The 21,899-nt window shown below is 41.8% G+C and overlaps 1 protein-coding gene across 1 annotated transcript; it reads left to right on the top strand.

Annotated features, from left to right (window-relative positions):
- Positions 1-988: 988 nt before the first annotated feature.
- LOC116193802 lies at positions 989-3,015 on the top strand. The gene is made up of 4 exons (XM_031522546.1): positions 989-1,238; positions 1,378-1,871; positions 2,058-2,377; positions 2,658-3,015. The coding sequence occupies exons 1-4, from the start codon at positions 989-991 to the stop codon at positions 3,013-3,015; spliced, it is 1,422 nt and encodes a 473-aa protein (XP_031378406.1).
- Positions 3,016-21,899: the final 18,884 nt, after the last annotated feature.

The raw sequence follows: 21,899 nt of genomic DNA, 5'->3' as shown, positions 1-21,899 counted from the left end.
ATTGTGAACCAACTCCCCGACATACGAGTTTACTTCTCTCTCGGCTTCTCAACCAACATCGTTTAATTCACCGAATCTCCGGTGTCAAAACGTGCGAGCCGAGTGCAGCTTAATTCATTCTCGTCCGTTGCTATGCTAGCCATCAATGCCGTCACCGAGGAGATTCCTTCAGGGGCCTACATCCGCCTTGCGTAGGAGAATGAGGAACTCAACAATTGGACCTCAGTCCCGCGCTACTCGGCTGTAGTCGCCGATGTGTAAGGACGTCTTTGTATACGATCTTTCCCCGCGCGTAGGCAATGCCATAAGCCACGCGACGGAAGAGAGGTTTTATTATGGCTCAAGCTCACATCATTAATGAAATCCCTTCGTACCTTTTGAATTCTTGTGTTTATGCTCTCCTTCTCTCTTACTTATTCGCACCGCTTCAAATTTCTAAGACAAATCGCTTTTACTTCCAGGCTCTACTCGAATCTGAATCATCAATGCATCGACTCGAACCTCTCCGAGGAACGTCTCGAAAAGCCCCAACCCATATACTTCGAGGAAGGGCTTGACGAGAATGACTAAGTGCCCGAGATCGAAGAGAGTCTGCACCGCCTCGAAGACCACCAACTCACCTCAGTTGAGCCGACAGAGGAAATCAATGTAGGTACGGGAGAAGAACCGCGCATCCTAAAGTTCGGGACGGGCCTCGATCCTACATAGCGAGTTCGGATGATTGATTTCCTCAAAGAGTACCAAGAGGTCTTTGCTTGGTCCTACACTGACATGCCAGGTCTGGACTCCTCAATAGTCAGGCATTTCCTCCCGCTCGACACTGAGAGATTCTCGCCCAAGCAACAACACTTACGCCGACAATGAGTTTCAAATTCGAATGGCCGAGGAAGATAAGACCAAGACGACTTTCATTACGATGTGGGGCACGTTTTGCTACAAGGTTATGCCCTTCAGTCTCAAAAATGCCGGGGCAACCTACTAGCGGGCTATGGTCATACTCTTCCACGACATGATGCATAAGGAAATCGAGCTCTACATTGACGACATGATCGCCAAGTCGAAGGAAGGAAAAGATCGCCTCGTCAACCTAAAGCGCCTCTTTGACCGCCTCAAGAAATACAAGCTCCGACTTAACCCGGCAAAGTGCACATTCGACGCTAAGTCAGGGAAACTGCTAGGGTTCGTAGTCAGTGAAAAAGGCATCGAGGTCGATCACGGAGTTGCCACCTCCATCGACGGTACGCCAAGTACGAAGCTTCTTGGGACGGCTGAACTACATCGCGCGATTTATTGCAAACATGACGGATAAATGTCAACCTCTCTTCCGCTTGCTTCGCAAAAATGCAACGGTTAAGTGGGACGACGAATGTCAGAAAGCCTTTGACACCATCAAGGCATACTTAGTTCAACCGCTGGTGTTGGTCCCACCTACACCGGGTCGTCCTCTCATCCTTTACCTGACAGTACGCCGACAATCCTTGGGGTGCATGTTGGGACAAGAGGACGAGTCCACGCACATAGAACACGCCATTTATTATTTGAGTAAGAAGTTTACAGAAGGGGAGTCCAACTACCCGGAGATCGAGAAGTTATGCTGCGCACTAGTATGGATCATGCAGAGATTCCGGCAATACACTCTCTACCACACCATCCATTTGCTGTCAAAGGCAGATCCCCTGAAGTGCTTGCTCGGCAGTCCGTCCTCCATGAGGAATATTGCAAAGTGGCGGTGCCGGCTAACTGAGTACGACATCGAATATGTCTCCCGCACGTCGATTAAGGGGCAAGCAATTGCAGATCACCTAGCGGAGTTCCCAATCGAGGACGACACCCCAATCAATTCCGACTTTCCAAATGAAGGGATCCTCCAAGTAGACGGTGTGGAGGATAAACCCGCATAGAAGATGTATTTCAACGGCGCAGTAAATTCCACCGGTTCTGGTATCGGCGCAGTGTTGATATCCCCGGACGGACGCTATTACCCTATTGCAGCAAAAGTCGATTTCCCCTGCACCAACAATGTGGCCGAATACGAGGCAAGCATCCTTGGTTTACAGGCGGCGATCAATTTCAAGGTGAAGGAGCTGGAGGTGTTCAGGGATTCAATGCTCACAATCTTCCAGACACTGGGACAATCGAAGACGAAGGACGCAAAGCTAGTACCATATCACGAGTATCTCGAGGAGTTGGCGGAGAACTTCAAGAAAATCTCGTTTACATACACGCCACACATCAAGAACCAGTTTGCAGACGCACTCGTAACACTAGCATCAATGGTGAGCATCACAAAAGAAAACCTTATCGAGTCACTCGAGATCGAGATTGCCAAAGGCTCGGCTTACTACGACACAATGGAGGTGACCGAAGAACAACCATGGTACGAAGACATCAAGCATTTTCTGCAAACCGGCCAATACCCCACATTTTCCAACCGTCGGGACCGGAAAACACTTCGGCGACTTGCAGCACATTACTTCCTGAGCAGAGAGACTCTCTATCGTCGTTCCTTCGACGCGACACTACTCCGGTGTGTTGACGAAACCGAGGCACAACGCCTCATGGGAGAGATACACGAAGGGAGCTGCGCCCCCCACATGAGCGGTCTCATGCTCACCAAGAAACTCATGCGCCTGGGTTACTTCTGGTCCACTATGGAGGCCGACTGCGCCAAACACATCAGACACTGCCACTTGTGCAAGGTTTACGTCGGTCAGATCAAAGCACCCCCCAACGAGTTACACCCGATGGCTGCCCCGTGGCCCTTTTCAATGTGGGGGCATCGATGTGATCGACCCTATCAATCCCAAAGCATCCAACGGACATCTGTTCATTTTGGTGGCAATCGACTACTTCATCAAGTGGATTGAGGCCATAACACTCGCTTCGATCACCACAAATGTCGTGGCACATTTCCTTAAGCGTGACATTATCGCCCGATATGGAGTCCCCGAGACAATCATCACCGACAATGCCAAGAACCTGAATAACAAGATCATCGACGAGCTTTGTGAGTGATTCAAAATACACCATCGCAACTCCACGCCATACCGTCCCCAAATGAATGGTGCGGTGGAGGCTTTGAACAAAAACATCAAGAGAATCATCGAGAAAATGACGGTGACTTACAAGGATTGGCACGAGATGCTCCCTTTCGCGCTCTTAGCATATCGAACATCTATCCGCACTTCAACTGGGGCAACTCCGTACTCCCTAGTCTACGGCATGGAAGCAGCCCTCCTAATCGAAGTGGAGATTCCCTCCATGAGGATCCCCGCCGAGTCCAAGCTCGAAGAAGCAGAGTGAGCGAAGCAGCGCTACGAGCAGCTCAATCTCATTGACGAGAAAAGGCTAACAGCACTCTGTCACGGTCAATGCTACCAACAAAGAATGGCCCGAGCGTTCAATGCAAGGGTTCGCCATCGCGAGTTCTGCCCCAGTGATCTCGTCTTGCGAAAGGTGCTGCACATTGCGCCTGATTCTCGGGGTAAGTTCGCGTACAAGTATGATGGGCCTTTCGTCGTCAGGAAAGTCTTCTCCGGAGGGGCAATTATCTTAAGCGACATGGACGAGACCGAAAACGCGCTCCCGGTCAATGCCGACGCTTTCAAGAAGTACTACCCCTGATAGCCCTCTTTGTCATCCGGCGGTCTCTTTGTATTCCCGTAAGCTTCAGGTCACCCTCCAGACCCTTATCTTCCTCTATTTTCCTTTAGGTCACCTCATCATATTTTCTATTATCTATACACGTGCCCTGTCCATTCAACCCTTCTCGTCTAAGAATACTTCAGAGAGAAAAAGAATAATTTTCCCGATAGGTCGAAAACCTCCTTGAGGCAACCTAGGCAAAAAGTTAAGGAACGAGGGGCTTGGCTTAAAATCCCGCAAAGGGGAGTCGTGGCAAAAGGAGCGTACAAATCAATTCCTTGCTAGGCTGAAAACTCGCAAAGGGCAGTCTAGGCAAAAGTCAGAGGAACCGAGAGGTGCGAGCTAACCCGAACGGGCGATTGTGGCAAAAGGTGAGCAATTATGTGAGAAAAATAAAATAAAAATACTCCGCTATATCATCACGCGTCTTGCGACCTAGGCAAAAATTAGGGGCAATCATCGGCTTGACCACGAAAGAACAGCGGTACTCCACGTGAAGCTACAGCTAGTAGTGGTTTGGCAGCCCTCGACGCAAGCGGCTCTCTTCGACTCTCTGAGCTCGAGGCGCGCCTCGAAAGGGGATCAAATCGTTGTATCCTTAATTCAGAGGATCCTAAAGATCCCTCCTTTTACCTATATGTAAAAATTTTGCGGGTCATGCCTGTTCCGTGAAAAGGCCTTTTCTTTTCCAGTCAAAAATAAAAGTCTATTCGGGTCATGGCCACCCCTTCAAACGGCCACCTAGTCTAATCCCCCGAAACATCGTTACTTAGACTTCTTTACACATCTTCACTATGGCTGTACCGCATGACTAACAACCGCTGTTAGTTCTTATTTTCCAGTGCATAAGGTATGTGCTTGAGACCCCGAGGGACGTCTCTTCCTGACGGACGCATGTCTGCCTCACGCAAAGGGCGACAATCTCAACCCGAGAAGAGGATCCTTAGGGTAACCTCGACACAGTCATTAAACAATGCTTCAGTCAGGCAACAGTGCCAAGCAGGCTGCGATCGCTCCTCTCGCGCCTCGCGCAACTCTTATCATTCGCATCCATCCTCCGCATTTTACTTTATGCAATCAGTTAATTTTAAGCACTTTCTATTATGCAACACACCTTTCAATTATGCAAATGCTTTTCAATTAGGCAAGCACTTTCAATCACGCAATGCGCTTTCAATTATGCAACTACTTTTCAATTATGCACCTGCTTTACAATTATGCAATGTTCTTTCAATCATGCAACTGCTTTTCGATTATGCAACGCATTTTCGATTATGCAACGCATTTTCAATTATGTAGAGGCACTTTTCAACGCACTTTTCAATTATACAACTGCTTTTTAATTATGCACGTGCTTTTCAATTATGCAACGTTCTTTCAATTATGCAGCTGCTTCTCAATTGTGCAACGCATTTTCAATTATGCAACGCACTTTCGATTATGCAGACGCACTTCTCAACTATGTAAATGCTTTTCAATTATGCACGCACTTTTCAATTATGCAACTGCTTTTCAATTATGCAACCTGTTTTTCAATTATGCAATGCACTTTCAATTATGCAACCTGCTTTTCCATTATACAACGCGCACTTTAATTACGCAAATGCTTTTCAATTATGCGAGCACTTTCAATTATGTAATCGCTTTTCGACTATACACTGCTTTTCATCGTGCAGGCATTCTTCCTTCATGGAAGCGCATTTGCTTCACGCGAGCGCTCTTCCTCACATAGGTGACGAGGATAACGGCCATTGAAGAGGTCGTCATATGCGCCAGAGCCAAATCGGGGTGCTTCTCGAAATCTTCGGTTGTACCCTCTATCCGAGCACGCAACCAAAGAGGGGCAAGCTGTCAGCACCCAATTTTGGTCCACCGGCTCCAGAGGGGCAAAATCGTCGTTTTGCCACCCGTGAGGGAAGTATTTTCAATTAATTACTCGAGTATTCACGACTTTGAAATAAGATATTTTCTCAATTTAACGCCAATTTACTATTTTTTGAAAAAGCAAAATACTATTTGGGACGTCTTCGGATCTCGCGTACATCAGCGTCAATTTTCAAAATCCGGGACGAATACTCGAGACTGAAAAACATTTTATCGTACAATATTGATCGACGAATTTTTCTAAGCACGATGGCGATCTCGAATTATTTTTCCGATGTCTGATTAAGAAGAAACGATTTTTCAATTTTTACGTGCATCGAAAAAAGGTTTAAATTAAATTTTTTAAAAAAATTTAAAATCGGTTAGAAGTTAGACTGCTGACTTCTGACCATGGCCTTCCTTCTTCTTTTTCCTTTCTCCCGCCCGTTCCTGTACTTCTTCTTTTTTTCATTTTCTTTTCCTCTTCTTTTTTTCTTTTTCTTCTTCTCCTCTTCCTCCCTTCCACGACTCCTGCACCGAGCCTGCAAACCCGAACCCCGCACGCATGCCCTGCTTCCGACCTACTCCCGTCGTCCTTTCTCACTCTGCACACGCCAACCGCTCCCGTGCACACCAACTCTCTCTCTCTCTCTCGGTTTTTTAAAAAAACAGCAGCTCGTCCACAGCTGAGGAGGCTCGGAGCTCGATTTTTTTCGGACAACTCACGCTCTCCCTCAACTGGCTCATTCTAAAAAAAAAAACTCTCAGCTCGAACTCCCGAAAACCCCCAGCTCGGGCTCTCTCTCTCGCGGGGACAACTATCGGCTCCAGCTTTCCCTTTCTCCTCTCGGCTCCCTCAGCTCCCAGTCCGGACTCTAGCTCACCTCTCACTCCCTGCCCTACGCCCCCCCTCCCCCGCGCCCAAGATCGCCCCAACAACCCAGCCTGTGGCCCAGTCCAGCAGCAACTCAGCCCGCATCCAGCAGCGACCCAGCCTGCGTCCGGCCCAGTTTGGCCCAGTTCGGCCCACTCCTCCCCTAGCAGCGTAACTCGCCTGGCGAAATTTTTATTTATTTATTTTACAGAACCACCCCTCAACTTCCCGAACTAGGTAAATCACCGACTTAGTGGCATATTTAGGGCTCTATTTCAGAATATTAATGTTTGCTCGAATGGTTATGATGTGAAATGAGCGTTATTGGGTTGCGTGCATGGTCGGATTTGTCCCGGGGCTATTTTTCGCCCTTTTCAGATCTATTCCGAGTTTTAAAACTCTTTTGAGTCAAGTCCCAGCCGTTTTTACCATTTTCCAATCAGTCCTTGAATTTTCCAGAATTTTTCAATCATCCCAAGGAACTTTTCAAGTCGTCTGTGTTTGGTCCCTACAGCATTTTTATTTTCCAAATCAGCCCCTGAACTTTCAAATTCGTTTCAAATAAGCCTCGGATCATTTTCAGTAATTTTTACACCGTCCTGAATTTTCCCAGAATTTTTAACCAGTCCCGAAAACTTTTTAAGTTGTTTCTGTTTGGTCCCTGCAGCATTTTTATTTTTCAGATCAGCCCCTGAACTTTCAAATCTGTTTCAAACAAGTGCTTGGTCACTTTCAGTAATTTTTACACAGTCTTAAATTTTTATTGAATTTTCAAATCAGTCCCCCGAAACTTATCCGAATTTTCTAATCAGTCCCTGTTCTTTTAAAATTATTCAATTTAGTCCCTGGACATTTTCTAAAGATACCCAACCCTTTCCTACTTGGATTCCCGACCGACAGCGCATGTGCCCCGCTTAAATATTTTTGTTTCAGTAATTATGTGTATATAACATGACAATGTGTGTTCTTTTGTGTTTTCCCGCTTTCATGGATCGGTGCCGTTTTATCAATTTCGTTAATATTATGCTTGCGTATGTTTGTATGTGCTTATCGTGATCATGACGGCACCGATTGTGTAAAATATGTGTGTTTATCGTATTTGACGTGATAATGTGCTCTTGATCCGTGTTTAAACGTTTTATTTTCTCATTTTAATCGAAACCTCACACGAATCGGTTTAATCATGCAAACTCGACCTAAAATTAATTTTTAAATTCCAAGGTGGTCGGGAATTAGGATCCATATCGGACGGTCCATCAATGATCGGCTCGACGGTTTGAAACCCACAAAATTTAGAGCATTTGGTAAAACATTAATTAATTTAATCAATAATTCTACTAACGGGGTAATCGAGACGTTCATGCGATTAATTAACTCACTCGACCCTGTACGAACCTGAATGTGGACTCTCGTCGGGGCACGCATGCGCGTTTTTGGATCGCACGGCTTGGGAGTGTCCACCTTCCCGTGGGGACGCGTGACGGACACGCGTGAGAAAAGGAGTCGCCACTTATCATTTTACGACCCGTAGGTCGAGAGCGGATAAGTTACCCGGGTCTAGGGGTATGGAACGCCTAGTTTTTTGTTAAGGCATTGATCTGTGCGGAACCGGAAAATCTATGTTCGGGGATTTATGTTACGTGCGGGCCTATATCCCGCACGCCCTTTCAGTACTCTGATTTGCTAGGCTTGCATGTTTTATTATTTACCGCTTGAATTAAGTTACACTCGACTCACATGTTTTGACACCGAAGATTCGGTGAACTAAACGATGTCGGTTGAGAAGCCGAGAGAGAAGTAAACTCGTATGTCAGAGAGTTGGTTCACAATCTTGCGTTACAGTTCATCGATCCATGGAGGTTGAATCCCTGCGTGAACCAGAACCGCGAATTCTTGGATTTACTTTCCTTTGGGCAAGCATTAAACCGATTCGATTAATTCGACTCTCGGACCGTTCGCTTACCAACTGGAATTCTTACAGAATGAATGTACAAAATAAAAGTCCTTACAATGCTCTCGAAAACAATAAATACAAATTACAAATGGCCGAATTCCAGTCGACTCGCGTTCGGTTATTATTCCACTCTAATTCACCGTGAGTTTAGGGAAACACCGAAAAACTGAAATTCAATGCACGCTCTCACCGAATAGGGCGTTGGACCCTGTAATCGATGATTAGGTCGTTGAACCCTAATATTATTCGGCATAGGGATCAAGCTCGACCTGCATGGCAAACAGATGCAGAAAGGTAACACGTAACATGTTAATGACAGACAAAGTGTTTGTTACTGTCAAATGTACATGTCTTAGCAAGTTTATTGACCCATGGGTGTTTTTGCAAGCAAATGCCATATGCTAAGCAAAGAATCATGCCAAACATTTTACATTCAGCTTTGTTTCGAGAACTTGATAGGGAGAGTCAAATCTCGTGTGTGTGGATTGCTTTTACAATGATTCGGTGTTGTGACATTGAATTACCACTGAATTGATCAAAACTAGTATTTTGACTCTAGATTTGGAACCTAGAGTTCCGCCTAACCATTTTCTAGGATTTGGTTAAGTCGAGTGAAATGATTAGTCAGGTAATTGTATTTTCGATACAGAATACCCGACTAACACCCTAAACAATGCTAAGATGACGCCAAATCACAAAATGATGTTCTTTCCCTTGATTTGAAAATTTGTTTACAAAAAAAGGAAACAACACAATATGGATTTGAAAGTATGAGGGTTTTGAAAAGGGCATTAACACCATTTTGTAATTCGTCGACGCGAGTTACAAATTAATGTCCAATTCGTGCAAAGTTGTTTAAATTGAATGAATTAATCGTGTGAGCGTCCCGATTAACCCGTTCGTGGAATTAATGCTCAAGGTTATTGCCGAATGCATTAATTGTGAAAACGATTCGTGATTTGATAACCGAGATGGTTTCACAAGGATCGAGGATAATTTGGTCAAATAACCAAAAATACCCTTATAACTAAATGAACCCAAATAAGTCATCGATATTCAAATCCATGCATGTTTTGCTTGAAAGACATTTCATGAGAGGTTCTTGATGTAAAGAAGCTTGTAAATTGCACGGGATCCGAGAACGGACTTAAAACGGGAGGAGGAAGCCTCACGGAACCCGAATAACTCCATGAGACTCTCGGCCAATTCTCATTGGAGAAAGCCGAGAAGTCTCATGGCCCATATTAGGTTCCACGAGGTTTCCACGTCTTGTTTTGAATCATTTCTCGCATGCTCAAACAACAAACACGATAAATGACACATTTTTGACAAAAGCCAGTATTGTCATGATTTGTTTAACACATTCAAACATGCAAACACGCACAAACATGTTATTTATGGAATCGATAAAACAATACCGGCTTTATGCACGTAGAAAAACATGAGGAAACTCGGGAATCGAGCTTGGATCGGGCTAAGAAGGCCAATCTTAACCCGAGGAAAGCAAGCCAAGCTTCGGTCACCTCTTCTTGAGGCAAACCCGAGAGCTCTTTTGCTTGTTTCGGGTCGGGATGGTCTTTTGAGTGACGATCCAAACGTTTCTCGACATGTTAGCACGTTAATCGAGGATGAACATGCATGGCATAATGTGAAAATGCATAAAAATATAAACTTGCATATGGAATATGTCATATACTCCATATCACTCCATAGCCATGCAAAAATATAAAAAGCCCTAACTCCTCTAAGTCGAGAATGTTTTACCTAGCCTCGGGATACGAGGAAAGAGTCGGGGAAGTGTTCGAGAGTCCGGTGACTCGGTTGAACGCTTGGAAGAGGGCTCGGGTGTTAAGGATGCACGTTCGAGCAAGGAAAGCCGCACGGAAGGACGTCTGGCGCGCGGGCAGGGCACGATGGTGCGCGATAGGCAGGCGTGCGCGCGGACCTGTGGCTGTGCGCGGGTACTATTCACTCGAGAGCACGGTCTTCGCCCGAAATGAAGAAATCAACTTGAAATGATGAGCAAATGACTTCAAACCAAAAATCTAAATTCATAAATGAACTCCTTGGGTCCAAAACATGTGGTCCGTGGAGTTTGAGCATTTTTAAACTTAAGTCAGGATGATGAACATCGGCTTCCGACTTAAGAAACTCAAAGCTTTTTTTGAGTTTTCTTCGGTTTTTCTCTCTTGATTTTGAAGTGTTGAAGCTTGCTGGTTTTGGTTATAGAGTTTAGAGCTTTTCTTGAGGGAGAAAGTTTTGAGAGAGTGTGCAAGAAGAGAAGTGATTAACTTAATCACTTTTGGCAATTTATAGGCAAACCTAATGACACAATTAGTGAAACAAAGCATCATTAGTGGGCATGCTTAGGGGGGGCGGTTTGATTAGGGAAATATCTTGCCCTATCCTCTTCCATTTGCATTAATGAAGAAGAGATCAAAGCATTAATGGGTATTAATGGGCATTGAAGAAGAGTTGGAGTGTTGTCTTCAAACTCCTTGGATATTTTGGGCTAAGAGTGAGCAAGAATGGAAAAGGATAAGGCTTGGCAAATTTCGGCCATCCTTAGGCAAACCGTGGTGTCCCACAACCGAAGAGGAAAAAACCGGGAAAAAGCTCGAGTCTCGATTAGTCGCGTATTCAAAGTTCGTGGTTTGAATTGAACATCGAATTGTCGATATACGCGAGGAAACGAATTTAATGAGTCCAAGATTGGCATTTTCTGTGAGAAATTGCCAAATGTCTGTATGAGGCTCGGAAGCCGGTTTTACTCCTTTTATGCATTCAGATCGAGGTTATCCACTTCTGACAGCATATCTTGTATCTGCATCCCACGTCAGTCATTTTGACATAAATTGTCAAATTACATGGGCAAGACCCTTAAGTCGGTAATGCAAATATGGAGCCGAAGATGTCTTAGCAGTCCGAAACTGGATTTCTCAGATTGCTTTCTGAGTTGCTTGGGCAATCCGGAGATCACTGTGATCTCTATTTGTTGAGATTGGCCCTCTAAGGACATGAAAAGTGCATCTGAGACCTTTAAAGTACTGCTCGGGGGGGCTAGATGCGTTATGTGATTTATTCCGACGATTCCACATTGAGCCTTGAGAAGGCTAGCACTGTGTAAGGTAGGCATCCGGTGTCAAGTTTCCCTAAAGAGAACCTCCAGATATGGATTTCCACTGAAAATGGCCTTTTGTGCTCCTCGGAGGTTACTTGGGAAACCGAGAAGGGTTTTGTGTCTGATTTGCCCAATTGCGTTTGTCCGCTGGAGTTTTTGGGGCAATACAGGGTCACCTTCGTTTGCCGTTATTCCATCAGACCAGTCTCCGGTTATGCTCTTCCGAAGAGGGGTATGCCCATTTTGTCGCTCAGAAGTCATTCGGGGTGTCTGTATGGCTTCCAAAAAACAATCTGAAATATTGCTCGTGCTCTGTATGATTGTGGGGCATAGCCGCATTTGATATTTGGAATTAACTTTTATCCGAGAAACCGGCATTTTTGGACTTCCACTGAAAAGTTGTCTGTATACAGAAAATTGTTATGTATAGAGTAGATGATTTGCGAAATGCACTTGAAGACACTTTTCATCTGTTTGGCATTGATATGGATTTTTGAAGTCCAATAATGGCTCATCTATCGGAAAATAGGATTGTCCATGTGGTACACTGGAAATGCCGGTTTTGGACGTTGTTGAGCTCTTCAGTCACTTTGTTACCCTTTGTGACCCCTGGAGTCCTTCTGTCATATGTCTATGTCATATGCTCAATTTTGCGGACTTGAGGATGAATAGTGATTTCTTACTCTGCCGAGCCGTTTTCTGTATTCTTGCTCAAGTCATAGTCTGAACCATTGCTGATATCGTTATTTGGAATGGTGAGCCAAAATGGGGTGCTGACAAGCCCTAATAATTTTGCACAAATTGGTAATAAACCGGTAACACGCGTCGGTAGGTTGCAAACATGTGTTGGTGCCCTTCTCAAAACTTTTTAATTTTACAAAACCCGAGACATGTGGCTCGATGTGACATGGACGTCTAGGAAGGACTTGCGCGTCTTGACTCGAGGCCTCACCTGATTTCAGGAAACTCAGGTCGGGGCATGGAAGTCCTTCTTAGATCACTTCCAAATAGATTAATCGATTCTTCGGCTTTTTAGGGTTCTTGACAACCCTGGAAGGTCTAGGGAATCGGTTAGCACCGATCATAGAACAAGGTGGCCCATACCGCGTAGTATCTCTTTTCCAAAAATAATTTTCACTTCAAGGGCAAAATCGTCTATTTGCAATTTAGCGACACCCCTAGGGTTAGAATGAGAGAAACACTACGGTATCAAGGTAGGGATGGGCTACCTGTCTAGGCGCAGGTTCATCTGCATAGCCCGCTTTATCCGACTGACGAGTTTTTGTTATTCTAGCATAGTCTCGGGTAGTTAGTTTGGGTGGATTGGCTCAAAGTACAAATACCGAACTCATTGTGTACTTGGTTAAAACAAAAACGGGCAATAGCAGGATAGGCACTAGGTTCTAGGATTTACGGGCAGAATCCATGTTCTGTAATAACTTGTAACAACCATAGTGTCACAAACATAGAACAATCCTAAAAGCAACTCACAAATATAAGACTTGACTATAGACGCCACGTATGTTAGGTCCTCGGAAAATAACACCAAATGCGAAATACCCTTCCGGGGCGATCCTTGATCGATTCACATCCTGTACCCACTTTGTCTGCTTTAGGGTAGGATTTGCATATCAAAATACTCTGGTTAATAATCGGTTAATTCACGTAAATTCGACAATAATAAAACCCCATTGTTTGTTTATTTGTGCCCATTTGTTACATTATTGCACTTGTTTGTCATGCGGATCGAGCCCGATCATTTAGGATACAATTCATACAAGGTCCAATTCCCCAATTGTAGATCACGGGGTCTAATCCCCTAAACACTGAGCGCCCATCTTAATTTCAATTTCAGTCTTTTCAAACCACACAGTGAGCACGAGTGGAATAATGACCAACGTGAACCGACCGGGATTCAGTTGTTGTAATTTGCATTTTATTATTTGAAAGAACAATATAATGGTTTATGTTGTACATTTATTCATGTAAGAATTACGATCGGAGAGTGGACAGTCGGAGTGTTTCTTCAAATTTACGGTGTCAAAACACATAAAATGAGCGGAACTTAATTAAGCGGTAATTAAATTAAAATGGCAAGCCTAGACAAGCTAGAGTACCGATAGGGCATGTGAGATATAGGCTCGGATGTAACAGAACTCTCGAATTTGGAACCTCGGGTTTCGCAGACCATATACCTTAGCAATTAGGTGTACCCCGTACCCCTAGACCCAAGTAACTTGTCGGCCCTCGACCTTCGGGTCGTAAAATGACAAGTGGCGACTCCTTCTCACGTGCATCTATCTCGCGTCCCCGAGAAGGTGGACACTCCCAAACCGCGTTGCATTAGGCGCGCGCATGCGGGCCCCGATGAGATAAAATTCGGGTGCGCACAGTTAGCATCAGGGAGTTTTAAGGGTTATAATAGTGTAGTCGTTGTGAACTTGTTAGGTTTGATTGAGAGTACACCGGACCTAGTTAAGGCTAAATCTTAATTAGAAATGAGGTGTTTCGAGCTTCAATTGAGAGGCGAATAAAGGGTAATGTGGAGAGTAAGCAAATATGATAGACAAAGAAGGTGTTTATTCATTTCAGGGGATAATTGGTCTCAACCTCAAGGGGTTCGGCCGAATGGTTAATGTGCACCCAAGTTTGCACCGAGACCCGGGTTCAAATTCCCTTGGGGCCACCACCGAAGCGCCTTTGGCGTAATTACCAGCTCCGTGCGCCGCCGAGGGTTCACGGAGCCTCGGAGATTAGTCGGGCGAAGCCCAGACACTCCGGGTTAGCATAAAAAAAAAGGGATAATTGGCCTCCCGAGGTTTTCAAACATTAACCAAATTATGAAATGTTAAAAATAAAATTTTACTCTTAGGATAACTTTTTATTTTTCGGTTATAATGAAGGCTCGCGAACTTAATACAATGAAATAGAAATCTTAATAGCTAATAAAGGAACACGGGTAGTAACAATTGATTTCAAATCTGGAATCTCTTGATTGTGATGCGAGGGCGTGCACCATTGCCACACCCTCTTTTGATAGGATAAAATTTTAAATTGATCTTTTCATAAGCACATTTAATTAATTTTTGGAAATCTTAGGAGGGTAGTAGACCATTAAAGTCAACATCCTTTTATTTTATTATATTTTTTTCAGAGCTGTTATTAGCTTTTAGAATTACTTATTTTATTTTATTATATTTTATACTTGATTTTGTTCTATATTTTCTAAACATTTTTCCAAATTTTTCTTTTTTGAAAATTTCTAAGCATTTTATATTATTTTAAAATTTTTCTAGGGCCATGTCCCCAAATCAATTGCCGCGCCAATAAAAATTAACGAAAAAGGTAACAGATGGTTGATTTGGGGTTTAATAATAGTTCGTGCATAGACCCGTTTTCCTGTAGTGATGTATTTTTATGAAAAAAAAATTCATACTAAATTTAAAAGAACATGTAAATTTCGTTATTTTTAGTGCAACTAACCTCTTTCTTTCTTTTGAATACAGGACCATCATTACGTGATTATATCATATATTGAAGGATAAATTAATCATATAGCATGACATTTCGAAATTTTTCATCACATAACACATATCGCCAAATTTTCACCAGATTGCATGACAATTTGAAAATTTTTCACCATACAACACGTTGTTAATTTTTCGTCAATTGTTTGATTGCGGCCGCCACACCTTTAATCAGATCGCCAACAACTACTGTGGTCTCTAGAAAACCCAATTGGGATGGTGGCCGCTGACACCCCCTCTGCTTTTAAGGATTTGTTTTTCAATTTTTGTTTTTATAATATTTTCATTAAAAATTAAGTTTGGGGCCCGCAAATTGTCCGACTGTGTGTGAGTGGGACCGTAAACATTGGCCACGTCAGGTTTCCTCTAAGCAATTAATAGAAAATTAACCTCATGTTGTATGATGAAAAGTTTTTAAAATATTGTGTAATTTGAAAATATCACGATATGTGATGAAAATTTTCAAAATATTTGCCCTATATTTAATCACTATAGAGTAGATACACCGCTCTTAGAAGCGCCGTTGTAATTAATTAATGTCTGCTTTTTCTTTCGGATTAATAGTTGGAAAGGGAAGAAATTAATAAACTGTAAACAAAATGACAAAAACATGGGTAATTCCTTCCCCTTTAGGAGATGTCTCTTAATTGGGACACGTGTCTCCCAAATAGGGGCCGCTCCAATGGCCCTGGGCTCTGTCTCAATCTCTCTTTCGGCTACGTGGGCATGAGAGACCGAGATCAGAAACCCATTGTAGATGGTCTAAAGACAGAGAGTCATGGCAAGAGCGAAATAAGGGGTTCAAAAGACTTGATAATCTGAATTGTTTATTTATATAGTCAAATTTAATTTAACTTAATTCTACTTTATTTTTCTATCAATTTAACAATACAATCATTAAGTTTTTTTAAAAAAAGTATACATTTAACCCACTAGCTTTACCTACTTTTCTGTTTTCGTCCAGTTTCTTAATTTTTTTTATTCTCACCCATTACTTGCTATTATTTTTCTATTTAAGTCTAATACCTTAATAAATTTTTTCTTTCAATCCTTCCGTGACTTTTTTTTGTTAATTTAAGCTTAGTTGTAAAAAATTGTGTCCTTGGAAAAATTGCCACATCGGTAATTTATTTCTCGCAAGTCGAACCATGATTAACTTAATAGACGTTTTCCATTATGCCTTAAATATGTAATTCAATGGACTCCCATGAGAGCCTCCAAGGACTTTCCTTTGAATCGATGAGAGTCTTCCGTTTGGATCGATGAGGACGCGCCACATTAGCATCCTCAACTCCTCATGAAAAGTCTCTCCATATTCCTACATTAAACATGCACATACATTTAATTAATGCAATAAACGAAAATTTTGAAAAATCGTATTTCATGATCTCTATCATCAATAATACTTTAAGTTGTCATTCCATTTAAGTTCTAAAATATATCTCACAAAAAAATTAAATGAAATATATAAATGAAATCGCTTGCGTAACGCGTTGGCAAGAAGACTAGTTATGCTTAAATCAAAACCTCTTTCTTCTTTCATGCTACAAAACCCCATAAGACAAAGACACTCTTAAGGCTTCTCTTTTCACTTGAATCTGCTCCACACTCTTCACCTACTCTCTCGGGACATAATTTGGGGCCTTATAGGGGAAGTTAAGGTTTTAGTAGGACGATAAAACTTGGAGCTGTTATCACGATGAATGAGCAATTGAAGTTATGGGTACAAATTGTGAGTGTTTTTAAGGATATAATTAAAAAAACGAAGGTTGCATTTAACTCATTGTGTCCATGAATCCGCTTAGCCTTCTTTGGGCCTGTATCAGCCTCATACTGCTTCCTAGAGTTGAGTTGAGGTAGAGGGAAAACAGAGCAATGGGTGGAATTTTTTTTAAAAATTTCTTTCCTATAGGAACAAGAGCAATGGGTGGATTTTCTTGTCACATTAGGGATCTGTGCCATTTTTCATATATTTTGCTGACGTGACGGAAAATAGTGCCTATGTGACGAATAGTGTCATGCTATGTCAGCAAAAATAATAAAAAATTTACAAAATTAAAATAAAAAATAGAAAGAGTGGCTTTGATCGGAGAAAGGGCGGTGACTCCAATCAAGGGGTGGTGGTTGGGATCGAGGCCCCACCCGCTGGAATCATGAGAACCCCCAATTTGAGGATTCCTCCAATTTCGGCGAGTGGGGCCTCGACTCAAGCAATCCCCCTCCTTGATCCAATTGGAGTCTTCGGCGCTTTCTGGGATCACCAGCGACTCTAATCGATAGGGCGGTGGCTAGTGGTGGGTGATGGCTGGTCGGAGACCCCCGCCCTTTCTCCAATCAAAGCATTTCTTTTTAAAAAAAAAATTATGTAAATTTTTTTATTATTTTTGTTGTCGTGACAACGTTCGCAATGTAGGCACCGTTTTCCGCCACGTTAGTAAAATGATGGAAAATTACACAATTGCTTAATGTGATAAGAAAATCAAAGTTCCTGCATTTTTTTGCCAAAAAATAAAGTTCGTGTTAAAATTGAAAAACGAGACAAAGTTCATGATACCTTTTTGGGTCATTAATCCATTTGCAAACTTAGTCCAATTTTATCAAAATATATGTTGAACAACATGATACAAGAATATGAAACATCTAATAGTTGTCCAATGACCTCATACAACTTGATTAGCAAAGAAAAGTCAGACAGGCCGATGTGACACAAAGGGAAAACCAAGTCGCCAACGGTGCAGTATTAGGAAGTTACGGAAGAAGAACAAAGTTGGACAATTTTATAAAGAAAAAACGAAGTATACGTGGCTGGTTTAAAATCGTTTAAACGTGATAAATCAATAAAAAATTTCTAAATAATAACTCGATTTTGTAAATCATCTAATATCGAAACGAGTGATTTGAACTGATCATGATTTAGTTTGATTAGATTTTTTGCTTAGTCTCGAATAAGGGGAGCAATATCATGCATGCACGACCCAGATTTGGAAGGGGCGAGATTTTTGAGAGGTGAACTATAGAATAGTTTTCCTCAATTAAGAGGCAAATATAAGAAATTTCATTAAAATTTGAAAAAATATATGTAAATTTCTTTAAAATCTGAAAATTCTAGGGTGGCGACTGCCACCCCCAACCCCCTCAGTCCATCCCTAGTATCATGATTCAGGCAACTTTGAGTGGAAATGTGAGCATGACCTCGATAATCAGATTAACCAACTTGGAGAAGTTTTTTCGATGAACAACTTGGAGAAGCTAATAATAAGTTGGCGGCCTTAGACGATTAACTACCGAAAGGGCAGGTTTTCAGCATGCGAGCCCGTCAATTGTAACAGAAACTCAAATCCTAGATCTTCAACTGTGTAGTTGGTCAATAAATCCTAGCCAAATAGCATGATACGATCCTTTAGGTGACTATAGGTTTCAACATACCTCAATTGGGTAGTGGCGACAACTGAATCTTTCCCACATGATTCCAAATGTCCTAAACTATTTGATACCAACTTATCGACAAATAGAACTCCAAACATGGTCACCTATGACATTACTTGGCATAGAAAGTAAAGGCTTTCTCTAGTGGGGCTGCTGCCCTTTCTCCCCCTTGCCAGATGCGCGCGACTGGAGAAGTATCCGCACCAGTGCCTCTGCCGAGAGACGCTGAGGCAGCAAATCATGGGCTGCCACATGGCAAGCCTGGACCCCACGCGGCAACACATGCTCCTTTTTTTTTTTTTTAAATGGCTGCAATGGTTAGAAATATGGCCTTTGCAACCAATCATGGATTGTCGCATGGCGATCCTGAGCCCCACGAATCAGCCCATGCCCCCCCTTATTTTTTACTTTTTTAATTGACATATTTTTAATTTGTAATTGTAATAATTTATTTTATATTTTTTAATTAATTTAATTAATAAAACTATTAATTATATATAATAGTAGTTATATACATTTAATTAACATAATATGTATGTGGGCCTGGATCAGAGACATCGATACATGAATGGAGCAGGTGTCTTCTTTTTTCTTTAGAGTTTATCTCTATCTAACGTGACTCATATGTGGTAATGTAGGATCCAGTTTAGATATAGGAGAAAGGGAGGCCGATTGGAGAGAGCCTAAGAGGACTAATGTAAATTTCAAGCTTTTCAGCATAAAGATTCAATAAGTCAGAAAATCATATGGATCTCTTGATTGGACAAGTTGTTACAAGGACTTTGTTGGGACATGGCAATGCATGTCAAGCAAGACATGCCCAACACGTGTTCCAGTTGTCATGTATTCGCAAATTTAGTCCAATTTATCAAAACATATGTTGAATACAACGACATGATACAGGAATATCGAAACATATTAGTTGTCTAATAACCTCGAGACAAATTGATTAGACAAGAAAAGCGAGACAGGTGTGACACAAAGGTGACACCAAAGTCGCCAATAGTAGGACGAAGTTTAGAAAAGAGGGAAATTGAAGGTCGATGTACTGCACTCCTTGGACAGCCGCAATTTTTGAGGATTCTCGTTTGATTCGTCATCCTCTTAAGACCATGTACAATTGGAGTCTCTCTTCGGGTCTCCCATTGAGGGATCATATGGTGCTGCATAGACGTTACATCATCCGAAGAGGGACCCAAAAAAAGAGATTCTTGAAACTCTAATGTTCAGTCTCTTCTCGGATCTTCATTGTAGTTCCATAATTTCTTTTTTTTTTTTCGGTGTGCACCTTGGTATTTCAAATCCCAATTAATCCAGTCAAGCCAGATCAATCCACTAAAAGCAGGTGTAGCGTAGTGACGCACGCCCTCGCCTGTTGACCTAAAAATCGCATGTTCAATACCTAGTGAGACTGCTCATATCATTTCTTTAAAAAAAGAGAAAAAAAAGTCGCTTAAATGTGTGGCTAGCTGCTCGTCACCTGGCCTGGAGCAACAGGCCACATGGTTCGTTTGCCTATCTCAATTAAAAAAAAAAAAAAAAAAAAGCTGCTGCGATGTAGCAGCAGCAGGGCAGTCACGTGTAGCCCTTGATTGGACGAGCGAGTAGAGGGAGATGTCCCTCTACAGAGAGACACATCTCCCTCCGCGCGCGCCCTCCAGCGCCCACGCATCTCCTTCTCGGTCTCTTTCCTTGCCACATGGACATCAGAGACCGAGTGGCCGCTGCTGTGCATGTTTTAATTGGAATGATCTATGCTTCTTCCCTTCCTATTCTTCTAATAACTTCTATAGCTCACTTCGTCCTCCCTTAGATGAAAGAATTCATGATACATGTAAGGTCTCGATTTCATTAGATTTTTGTACACACTTTTTGTTTGTGTCGTGTATAATATTGGCTGTCAAGATAATAGAATAAGGGTATCTTCTTATTCCAATTTACTCTTTATATGGAATCATTACTCTTAAAATATTGTTGAAATATGTCTTGTATTAAGTGAAAAATTCAAAAACGAGAACAAAGATCGACCCAAAAAAACAAGACGCAATTAGCAAATTGTGTTGCGGCATAGAACAAAATGTGCCACGGAACAATATACTGAGAAGAGAAGCAGCTTCGTGCCGTGGCAACCAATCCTTTGTGCCTCGCCACTAAAGGCTGGTTGCGGGATTCTGTTTCCGTTTTGGTCCAGTTTAACTGCAACTCAAAATGTATTTAAATGGAAAATCACTCTAAGTGACTTTAGGGATATTTTGAATATGTTCTAGGAATATTTATGTATAAATGCCTTGTAATCAAGGGTTACCTTCTTGAGAATTCTCAAGTTTGCTATCGTGGAGTGTCTAGAGTTCTTAGAGTGAGAGTATGGTGATAATTGAGAGGACTGTAAAACTCTTTTTGGATTAGGTCTTGTATTGAAAGCTGAAAAATACGAGTATGATCTCGAATGTGTAATATTGTGTCATTTCTTTCTTCTGTTTTCTCAGTCTAAATTCCTCAATATCGGCTTCATTCACAACAAACATTATTCGGATGAATCACTTCAGAATGAAAACAACAGAGTACCATTTACTGATGCAATATTTGAGGTCTCAATATTATTACATATTGTCACACCCCAGTCGATAGGAGAATTCCTAAAGAACAAGTTCACCTATAACCTGTCGATGATTTCGATCTTGGCTGGCAATGCCTAGCAAGATCAAGGACATGAAAGAAACCAAGAACAAGCTTTTTGCTTATTGCCTATTCACGTGAAAAGGACGTGATTTTTTATGGTTAATTGCCAATTGTACCCTATTTGATATGATCACAAATATTTAATGATATCATTATTCTCAAAACGTTTTCAGTATGAAAATAATCTAAGCACCAAAATTTTTGTATCTTTTGGTTGACTTTACTGATTTGCAAAAAATTATGATCGGGATGGCAGGTGGATACCTTCAAAATTCTTCAAACCCCAAAATCTTTAATTATAATTAACCCTGTTCCTGTGGTGGCTATATATATTTTATTAAGATGAATCCTGAAAGCAATATCATTGGAGATATAAACATCACTAGATGTTGCTATAGCTAGTCAAATGAACTTCTGACCAGAAATCCCAATAATATGGAATAATATTCGTTCACACAAAATAAAAACAATATTATTGAAACATTGCGATCATGACGTATGATTGTATAGATTTCCATGTTAATTTTTTGCTTTTGGTTTCCTTGATTTGATTTCGATATCGATGTGGATGGTGTTAGTATGAGTATTGATCATTCTAATTCCTCCTAATAACAAATGAAATCCGGTGAATGTGACATATCTGATTCTGTTTGAGATTTTTTTGCCGTGGACTTCTTTTTTTTTCGCGATATATATATATATGTTAAAAAACTAATGCTTTGCTAGCTCACCTAGGGACCCATACCATTCATGTCCGAGCACAACCGGTTCTTTATTTTTCTGTCTTGTACTTTGAGATTTAACAATAAT

Source organism: Punica granatum, chromosome 2 (assembly GCF_007655135.1).
Source record: "Punica granatum isolate Tunisia-2019 chromosome 2, ASM765513v2, whole genome shotgun sequence".
In the NCBI taxonomy this organism is placed as follows: Eukaryota; Viridiplantae; Streptophyta; class Magnoliopsida; order Myrtales; family Lythraceae; genus Punica; species Punica granatum.
This window is presented reverse-complemented; position numbering and strand designations above follow the sequence as displayed.